Raw genomic sequence first — 10198 nt, forward strand, 5'->3', positions numbered from 1 at the left:
TATAATAATAAACATTGCTTGATTGTAGACATTTTTTGTAACTTAAACAACTTTCCATTTTCCAGTCATTTATTTATTTAAACTTTTGTTTTTTACCACTTTGTATAATTTCAACAAGATGTTTCAACTAAACAATAAACTAAGTGAAAATACTCAGTAGGCATAAATTTGCTGAACAAGGAAATCAATATTAAATAGTTAAATGTTTGCAAGATTGCCATTTTAACTCTTTTATAGATTTTTTTTAATTTAAAGGACTGACTGCGAATGTAACTTGAACTATGAAATCGCACGTATGCACAAGCTAAGATGTGTTAAATACATCTACGTGAATACTGTAAACCCTTATAATGCTTAAATATTATAAATCATTTTGAGTTTATGAGTCCGCAAAGATTTTCAGGAGTTATCAAAAGCAAATCCAGAAAAAAGACACTTATTGAATTAGTGAGTTAATACAAACTCATGAGTTAAATTGAAAGTACAACTCACAGCATTCCAAATATAACATTGGACATCCACAATTTGGATTAAGACTAAAAACCAACAAAAAGAGGAATATAAATCTAAATAAAATCATCAATCTAAAACAAAAAGATGGTAAAATAAATATTTAAAGTGTCTTTAGGTATCATCACCCTTCTTAATACTTATTATAAAAAAATATAAATGATGCAAGATGAAAGCTCCCTTGAACCCAAACACCGAGTTTATGTGCTTTTGAAGGGCATGAAGGTGGGGGGGGGGGGCGCAGTGGAATAAGAAGTGTAATCTTCTCCTCTTGTCTCCAACAACCCCCTACACACACACACACACACGCACACACACACACACACACACACACACACACACACACACACACACACACACACACACACACACACACACACACATTAGCATCTGTTATCTCACAATTATCATATACATTAGTCAACACCTGTTTCGCTTAACTTCGTTTAATTAGTCGCATTGAAACGTTGCGCGTCATACAAAACAATGCCATCCGACATGTAAAAGGGACGTCTGTTATGGTTCAGACAATAAATTAACAAATACAAAGATTGTGAGAGGCCACTTCATAACTTGCTCATATTCATTCGATCATTAGATGAAAGGGCTGCAAGGAGTGTATTTGGAGAAGGCAACACATCCGTCCAGTGGCACTTTTACGCGTGCGTAAAACGTAATCTAATTGTTTATTCTCGCAAATGTAATGACATTGAGAAAGTTAATTCAATTCACAGAACTACAGATCTGTAAAGACTGAAGTGTCATAAGCGACAGTAGAATGTTGTTAACTGAATTCAGGTCATTTTCAAAGCTCCCGGTTGATTAGTGCTAGACATGCGAAGTGTTAAATTCGTCACTAAAAACACATCAAACTGGTGTAAGTGTCTTGAAAACTAAAGGTTCAATAAAATTCAAATAAAAACAACGAAAACGTTCAAATAGAAAACATCATGTCACAAGAAATGTATCTCATGCTTGTATTCTTCTGTTTGAGAGCTATATGTAAAAAAAAAGTTTCAGGCTGTTCTTTAAATTAGATCAATGACATACCTAAAGACTGTATAACAAAAATATGAACTTACAGTTAAGCCTGAATCTCTATTCATCCATCAAAAGAAAAATGTTGCATATGTATTGAAACTTAAGTTCTTTACAAACAAATCGTGTGTCGCGATAAGCAGCGCGTATCTGGCCTCTCCACGAAAACGCTAAAAGGAACAGCGGAGGGCCCCTTTGATGGGATTTGTTGCCAGTGAAAGCTGCGGGTCTTTTGAACGTAGCTGTCAGTCACCACCGGTGGCACCTCCCCCTGCCTCCCCCACCAGCGAACACTCGCTGGCAGCTGGGTGTATATAAATAGTCGCAGGAGGTCGGATCGCCACTCGAAGCCGAATAGCTGGGACGCAGGAAAGATGCCCGCATCGCAAACTGGAATTGGCAGCTTTTTCTTGGAGCGGAACATCAGCATGCCGACTGGATATCAGATCCCGTTGTTGGGATGCCCGCCGGGTTTGCAACAACAACAACAACAACAACAACAGGCTCAGCATCTGGCAGCGATGGCAGCTGGAGTTCCGATAACGTACTCTGGACTACAGGGATACAACTTCATCCCCTACCCGCACCACCGGCACGTCGCACACATGGTGAGTTCAAGATTCACGGAAAGTTCCTGCCTTCACATTAAAAGCGCGTGGAATCGGTACAACTTATACACAGAAACGTGTGTAAAAGTCTGATCTTGGATCAGCTTCACAACTTATTTTCGGAAAAGGCATAAGGGAGATTTCCCACCCTGAGTTGTACCGAACTTATGTTAAGTTTCTTAAACTTTTCCGGAATCGATGAGTTCGGGATGTTTTTTTCTCTTTATTGCATTTGGGTTTCTAAATAATGAAAGCGCGCACTCTGTGTCAATGGTTGACGAACCCGCGCGTTATTGCGCACCATCGACACTCCTTTGCTTGCTCTGACGTTCCTTATCTCTGTTTTCCAGAACCACGGGTTTGACTTGAAGGCCACATCTCCCTACCATCACGCGCTACTGGCCCGCGGGGGCCCTTTCTATCCCCCGTACCGCCATGGAGTAGCCGAGGATCCCGGCAGGGTCGCCAAAGTGGCGTCCCGGGAGAGCACCGGGGCGCTCAAGGCGTGGCTCAACGAACACCTGAAGAACCCGTACCCCACCAAGGGCGAGAAAATCATGCTCGCCATCATCACCAAAATGAGCCTCACGCAGGTCTCCACCTGGTTCGCCAACGCGCGGCGACGTCTCAAGAAGGAGAACCGGGTCAGCTGGGCGTGTAAGGGCAAATCAGACGAGGAGGAGGACGACGAGCAGGAGGGAGAGAGCGACGACGCCGACAGTTCCGCGCCGAACTGTCACCTGGACGAGGAGGAGCCGCGCGGCGACGCCGCGCGCGCCGACGAGCACGGAGACGGCGCGCCGGACGGCTCGGAGCGCGCGGACGCGCCGTCGGAGTTGCCGCGGCAGCAAAGCAGCGAGCGCGGAGACGGAAAACTTGCACTTGTTGTTGAGAAGGTTGAAAAGAGGGACGCTGATCACACGCGCTCCGCGTTGGAGAGTAAACAAGACATTGGCGCGCAGAAACCCAAAATCTGGTCTTTGGCCGAGACCGCCACCTCGGAGACGGTTAAGAGACCGCTGGACAGCATTTACCACCCGGCCGGGAAACTGTGGGCCGAGTGGGCTTCGAGAAACGGACTGTTCGTCCCGTCGTGTTACACCACGCGGGAAGTCGTCTGAGTGGGTATTTGGACACGCAGAAGAGACACTTTTCCACATCTATGCACTTTAAACTTTCAGACCTCGGGGATTTGGTCCTGAGGTTTGCAGTGAAACGAAACCCTGTCACGAGACCAAAGACTGAAACGTGTTGTTGTAAATAAATGTAGATGTATTTTTCCATCGCCAACATGTAAATTATGTTTCCTTTGTCTATTCATGAATAAATATTTTGCTTAAATAAAGTCAGCTTCTCGACATTCTGTTACTGCTGCATTGGACAACAACCTAATGTCGTATTCATACAGTTTCACCTCGGATAGATGGACCATTATGAAAACCTCGTGTTGATAAGGGAAACATTTTCTACAACATGTAACACAAAAAGAGAAGATGACGTATGCATGTAAATCGGATGAGTATTGGCCTTACTTTGCATATCAAACCCGCCCGAGGCTTTTTAATCTTCCCAAACAGGTTTGTTGGTCAGATGGTTGCTGGTTAATCCCTACAATTACATTTTGAAAAATGCCAGCCCTGAATTTTCTTAGATTTGAGGCAACTTCCCCTCAAATTGTGCACAATATGGACTTTCTTTAGTTCGGTCGGGGTCTGGAAGAGGGATTCTTCAGTGCCACTCGCACCAAATGTCCGTGTAAATTCAAAGGGCTGTACCTTCATTAATCCGGGGATAATGAGAAAGCCCCCGGGGGCCGTTGTTGCCTTGTCTTCTGGCCTTTGCCTCTGCATGCAAATCCCCACAGACAGGAACACACAGGGGGCAGATTAGCTCTCATCTGAGAGCCAACAGATGAACAGAATACAATATCACACAACCTCAAAATGTTACGGGATTCTTGTGAAACTAGTTAAAGCACTTAATTACACCTTTGCCCCTCCTTGTATCTAACGTTTGAGTTTGACACAGACCTCACCGGCGGGGTCGTGTCGGGACACTATTTGATGGGCTGACTCTGCAGCGGTGGAACGACAGCGCCCCTCAGAGGAAATCAAGTGGAGCTACAGCACGTTTTCATCCCATCACCTTCTGTGCTGGCGGGTCAAAGCAAAGTGTTCATTCAGGTATGATCTGTACTTTCTTCTTTCTTTTATGTGCTGCTTTTGATTAAGATTCAAGGATTAAATAGATGCTTTTTGAACTGCACTGAAACCTGTTTCCTTGTTTTAATCTCTGTGTTTATTTAATTGTATTCCTTTCCTTATGCCTGATTTCCGATGGTTTTAATGGTTTTATGTGAAACTCTGAATTGCCTTGATGTTCAAAATCTCAAAAGTCTTAAACGTTTAACATATATAATATGATAAACATCCATTAATCTGCTTAAATATCATGAACGCTCAACTAAACTCCTGGACTCGATTGGGAAATCTTCGCGTTTTTATGTTTCATGAGTTATCCAGAGATAAGTTTCCCGTCATCTTGTGGCTCCAGGTGAACTGCAGGTAGCGGATTCCTCTCACTCTTAACGCCGTCATTCAACAAACCAATCAGGACTAAAACCAAGTGAGCATTTCCGACACATGGATGAAGGACAAAAAAAGAAAAAAAGAAACACTCTCATGGATTAATATTTAAGTGGCATATATTTTAATACAAAAGCAAACGTATGTAAATTTCATGTGTCTTTTTACGCTTTTCCCATAACACCACTTTGCATAGTGTGAAAATATATGCTTGTATTATTTATACTATCCAATTTACACATATGAAACACTGACATAGATGCAGGGCGCTACTTTAAGGCACGCTACTAACTTTTAATTACTCACAATTACAACAAGTGCCATGAACAGCAGTATAATGCACCTCTGCTAGAACTAAAGTTACTGTTGACACTTAAAGCTACTATATACATCTAAAGACGGGAGTTATGTACAACAGAAACATGGGCTACGTAACGCAGGTTGCATTCATAATGACACACAAGCAATGACGGCCGTGCCGAACGCTACTTTCAGGTGGTGAATGTCTGCGTTTGGGATTCCTGTCGGGAGAGGATCGACGATTTCCCCTTCTCCTGCGTCACAAAGTTTCCGTTCTCACTGAGAACTAAGTCGGGTGTCTCCAGGCTCAGCTCGTCCTCGTTTTCCTCCGGTGTCCTCGCACCGGCCTCTTCTTGGGTGGACAGCAGCTCTGGCGTCAGGGACTCTTCCTCAGCTGGTTCCGTTGGGTTGGTTATCAGCACTCTGGTTTCTCTCACCGGCGCCTCTTCGTCTCCCGAACGGGATTCAAAACAGCCCTACGAGAGATGAAGTAGTGTTCAAATGTAGAAATAGAACGGAAATTGTTTTCCGTTGTGGGCATAGAAAACGGTTCAGTGGAATTTCTATGAATTTAACGTCAACAGTTAAAATTGATCAGTTTACACGCTTTGAATTCCAGAGATTGATTCACCTCCACATTATTAGCAACCTGGTTTCCTTTCACCCAGTTAACCCTGTTACACCACGTAGACCCGTTAAATGTCATTTAAAATAATAGCTTAACATTTTCGGAACTAAACCTTATTTGGTTATTTTGTAGCCTACAGCCTGTGAAAATATTCACAGGCTGTAGGCTAAATATGAAGCTAGTACCGGCAGTCAGTTAGCTTAGCATAAAGACTGCGAAACAGCTCGACTCGCTCTGTTCAAAAACGTACACAAAAAAATGATTCGTTGTTGTTGTTTTAAAAAAATAACCAACTAGTTTAGTAGTCAGGCTAGCTATTTTTCTCTGTTTATGTCTTAGTGCGATGCTAAGCTAACCACCCTCGGGCTACGGCTTCATATTTAGCGAGCAGATATTAAGTCAATGTAACTCTAAAGAGGGCAAATAAAATTCAAAAAGCTAAAATGATCCTTTTAAGTGTAAGTACTAATGAGACACTGTAGAGGTAAAATACCGTTGTTTTCAATTATTTTCAACCCTCATTAACAGTAAATTGTCTTTTTCAGAGTTCAATTTCCGTTGGTTACTTCTGCAAGTATATAACAGTAAACAATGTACCATCAAAATCTTTTTCACCTTCCCGCTTTCGTCTCCTGATCGACCTAAAAAAAACAGAGAACATGTGTAAAGTAAGAGGATAACTGAAACTTTAACCCATTAAAGATGCCATGTAGAGCATTCAAAGGGAAACGTACCTTTCCGTAGACAAAACCAGGCAACTGCCGCGATCACGAGGAGACACACAGTCCCCAAACACCCAACTACGATCACAACTGCATGTGACCGTGATGCCACTGCAAGACAAAAACACAAACCACATATTGATCCTTGCTGCTTGTAAACAGCGTGCCGCTGAAAGGTGTTTAGTCACACACACTCAAAACCACAACATATACTCTGCAGAGCGAACACGCCGCCCACCCTACTGTAGTTTGGTTTCGAGCGCGACACCACACACCACACAGCTGCAGATGGCAGGAGAGCGAAAGTGTGGGAAGCTACAGTTGATCCGCCCGCGCACAACTTACCACAAGTGTTGTCGGATACGTCGGTGCCGCTTTTTTCAACCATAAGTCCATCCGGACATCTGCAAAGGATTCCACAGTGTTAAAGGATTATTTCCTGGTTTTACACGTCCTATGTGACAGCGATTCAAGCTTGGATACACCTTTGGGGCATCGGGTACTCTGCTAAAGTGGGAATGACTAGAACGGTGATATTAACTTCATTTCTTCTTTTTTTTTTAAAAAGGACACTGTTGTTTTGCGAAGGATTCAGATCGGGAATGTTTCTAGGTGCCTGCCTTTGGATTCCTATTCAACATACATACACACAATATACAGTATAGAGTGGTACTGTTGTTTTCACTCAACTCTTTTAAGTGGATTTTCAGAATTATTTCCTTTATTAGTGACTTAGTAATAATTCATCAGAAATCATTTCCATGGCTATCTCTGCGGGAACATTTGTTTTTGTAATACACAAACTTAAACAGTGAACCGAGTCTTTAGTTGTGGGTTTGAGTTCCTGCACCTACTTTGTCCACTTCTGACAGACACCGTCCCACGAGGTGTCTTCGGAAAATGTCCCCTCGGTGCATTTCTGACACACCGTGTTGTGCGTGTGGTTCCCTGGACGCACGGGGGAGAAAGTTTCAGCACATCGAACGACACACCGCTGGCCTCTCTTTACGCTGAATGTGAGGCCAAGCCGCGTGTCGTACCTGTAGATTGAGCTCCGTGTCCTGGTTTACAGCGTGCGTGCGGCACACAGGTTATGCATTCTTCACTCGAGCAGTGGAATCCCGTGTTACAGATGCAGGTGCTTCGCACCTTCTTGCTCTTGTGGACAACAATCTTGAAGTTTTTATCTGAAAGTAGACACATGGTGTGAGTAGCGCTACATGGAGCTAGACTCTACCTGTGTTCATCCAGCGGCAGTTTTCCGTTCTTACTTCGGTCACAGTACGGTTGAAGGTTACACCTGGTGTCAGACGTGTATACATCCTGATAATCACCGTCCGGGCATTCTGTGCACTGAGGATCCAGACAAGGACTGCTGGACGACATTCTGGTCCCTGAAACGGTAAATGAACTGTATTTCACCCACAGTAAAGACAAGTGGTAGTGAACAACCTCTGCAGTCTTAATGTATGTGTGTATGTGTTTGTGTATCCATGAAATGGGAACGTGTGGCTGAAAGGCATAGTTAGGTTGTTTGTCCTGCTGAGAGTTCTATTAATGCCACTCATCCGTCGGTGAGCTACATAGTTAAATCAGGTGACAACTACTAACTACAAAGTTACAGCCAGGGTACGGTTAGATAAGCATAAAAACCCACAGGCCGGCTCAACCAAAAGGAAAGAGAACAAACGAAAAATCCCTAAACATTCCCTTCTAATCAAATTGGTTCTTACAAAAGACGAAGTGAAAAACAAGAAGTAACATATTCAGTTCACATCTTTTTAAATAGTGCAAATGAGAAAGCCGCTTCATTTGAAAAGCTGGAGCTTTAATTCATTAAAAAATAATATATACATATATTTATTCATCATGAATAAATAGTTATTAATCTAAGCTTTGCCTGGAATATAAATTAATATCCAACAGTTGGTTAAGGGGGGAGGGGTGGGCATTGGGATGTGGAAAGTGAAACAGCAACCGACAAAGAAAAAGAGCAGTTGTTGAACAGAAATCGTCTGCCTTTTGCCATGTGCGTCTTCTATAAACTGTACCTCACACTGCACCTTCCATGTTTATTCAACCAGCTATAACCTCCCAGATGTTAGTGCTTCTAGGACATTTTGTTATTTCGGCCTCCACCAGGGCAGTGTGTCCACCCACCTGGACCGCACATCTTGCAGCACTCTCCGTCCTTCTCGTACTGGGTCAGCGGGTCGCAGCCGTGCGCAGCGGCGGTCAGCGCCTGTGGGGGCGACACACGCGACACGCGAATGAGCGCACGCAGCGTCCTCTGCATCGAAAAGGTCCACTTCCTCTTTGATTAAGAGGCGGAAAGTCCCGAACATTTCACTAAAAGAAGATGTCTACTCTGAACGCCATGCTCTCTTTTACATTTAATCTCCTTTAATGTCATTGTGTTTATGATTAAGGAAAAAAAAAAGGACGTTCGCGTCGTCACCGCTGCGGGGAAAAGGAAAGTGAAAGTGACTTTGTGTCATTCCGTCCAGAACACAGCTGGGCATCTTAGTGAAATATCCAGCAAATGCTTTCAAACAACATCATAGCAACCCCACGACTAAACAATACATTGTGTCGAAATATTGTGATTAAATGACTCACCGAATAATAGATCAATCCCAATCCCACAATGGGCAGCAGCAGTTGTGGACACATGTTGGTGAGACGACAGACGCGGTGTGTTGTTGTTGGTCTGAAGTCGTCTCTGTTAAATCCGGGAGGGAGGAGCGGATTGAAGGGTATTTCCTGTTGGTAGTGTTTCTCTCTACTTGACCGTTTCCTGTAAAGTAATCGTAGCGTTCCGAAAATTTCCGAAAGCGATCGTCACTTCTTTAATTGTTTGCGGGGAAATTCATTCGTCAATGTCTCGAGGTTTTGCGCACCGGTTGAACCCACGGGGAATAAAATGTAGCGTGTGATCAATGAAAAACGTGAACACATGCTTACTTAATGCGCTACAGGAATCTTACAACAACATTTTATTTATTTTTAGTTATTATATTATTATAAAAATTATAAGTTATTACTTGTATTATTGCCTTTTTCGCAGTTATTTATTCATTTCATTTTTGCATTTTTTAAATGCAGTTTTCTTATGTCGCGGTTGAGTACAACAATAAAGAAACAGCGTGTAAAAAGTCGTATCATTCGGTTATTTAATGCCACGTTGTATTTTCAAAGAGTAAAACAGGCAACATGTTCAACATGTTCACACAGCCTGAAGACCCTGAAACAGATCGAGGGATTCCCCAAGGAGTTTTCTCAAAGGGGGGGATTCCCAGATGTTCACTGTACAACTGCTTCATTTTCAGACCATTTCATTTTCGACACGTGGTATATTTTTAATGAAGTCCGAAATTAGGGAATTTTGTACAATTCCTTACCTTTTGCTAAATACTGCTTTATATTAGTAGAAATCACTCTTTGCTATCGTTGGCTGTGGGATCTCTTTTCATTTCTGTTGAACTTTGTGAGAGAAGTTCTTTAAAAGAAGTGCATATCTCTTGTATTTCTATTCCTCTGTAGAAGAGGAATAGAAATACAAGAGATACACACTTTTGTGTGTGTGTCTACATGCACTCTCTATGTGGCCTTTCTTGAATTAGCTCTATTCAACATCATTGACCACGACTGGGGAGACAGGGATGATTGAAGGGAGGCTAAAAGGTAAAAATGTACATTTTGTCATTCTGAGAGAGGTGAATTTTCCGTATTCATTGTGTTGTTGTGGTAAAAGTAGAGTCATGGATTTATTGCCATCAAACAGGTTGAGCAGCAGATAAGACACAT

At 42.7% G+C, this 10198-nt stretch overlaps 2 protein-coding genes across 2 annotated transcripts; one reads left to right on the forward strand and one right to left on the reverse strand.

Annotated features, from left to right (window-relative positions):
• The first annotated feature begins 1279 nt into the window (after positions 1-1279).
• On the forward strand, positions 1280-3501 carry irx7 (iroquois homeobox 7). The gene is made up of 2 exons (XM_040193739.2): positions 1280-2156; positions 2507-3501. The coding sequence occupies exons 1-2, from the start codon at positions 1923-1925 to the stop codon at positions 3275-3277; spliced, it is 1005 nt and encodes a 334-aa protein (XP_040049673.2). The 5' UTR covers positions 1280-1922; the 3' UTR covers positions 3278-3501.
• A 1731-nt stretch (positions 3502-5232) lies between these two features.
• On the reverse strand, positions 5233-9064 carry cd40 (CD40 molecule, TNF receptor superfamily member 5). The gene is made up of 9 exons (NM_001267659.1): positions 9011-9064; positions 8552-8633; positions 7663-7785; positions 7432-7578; positions 7246-7339; positions 6737-6795; positions 6404-6502; positions 6267-6310; positions 5233-5517 (listed from the first exon to the last, which is right to left on the reverse strand). The coding sequence occupies exons 1-9, from the start codon at positions 9062-9064 to the stop codon at positions 5233-5235; spliced, it is 987 nt and encodes a 328-aa protein (NP_001254588.1).
• Between the last annotated feature and the right edge of the window lie 1134 nt (positions 9065-10198).

Source organism: Gasterosteus aculeatus, chromosome 2 (genome assembly GCF_964276395.1).
Source record: "Gasterosteus aculeatus chromosome 2, fGasAcu3.hap1.1, whole genome shotgun sequence".
Lineage (NCBI taxonomy): Eukaryota > Metazoa > Chordata > Actinopteri > Perciformes > Gasterosteidae > Gasterosteus > Gasterosteus aculeatus.

Bases quoted from the DNA above. Each gene is read 5' to 3' on its own strand.
- irx7 (XM_040193739.2), top strand. From the start codon at position 1,923: ATGCCCGCATCGCAAACTGGAATTGGCAGCTTTTTCTTGGAGCGGAAC. The intron at 2,157-2,506 runs GTGAGTTCAAGA...TCTGTTTTCCAG, and splicing joins ACCGGCACGTCGCACACATG to AACCACGGGTTTGACTTGAA.
- cd40 (NM_001267659.1), bottom strand. From the start codon at position 9,064: ATGTGTCCACAACTGCTGCTGCCCATTGTGGGATTGGGATTGATCTAT. The intron at 8,634-9,010 runs GTGAGTCATTTA...TCGCCCCCACAG, and splicing joins TGGGATTGATCTATTATTCG to GCGCTGACCGCCGCTGCGCA. The intron at 6,796-7,245 runs GTAGGTGCAGGA...AATCCTTTGCAG, and splicing joins GTCTGTCAGAAGTGGACAAA to ATGTCCGGATGGACTTATGG.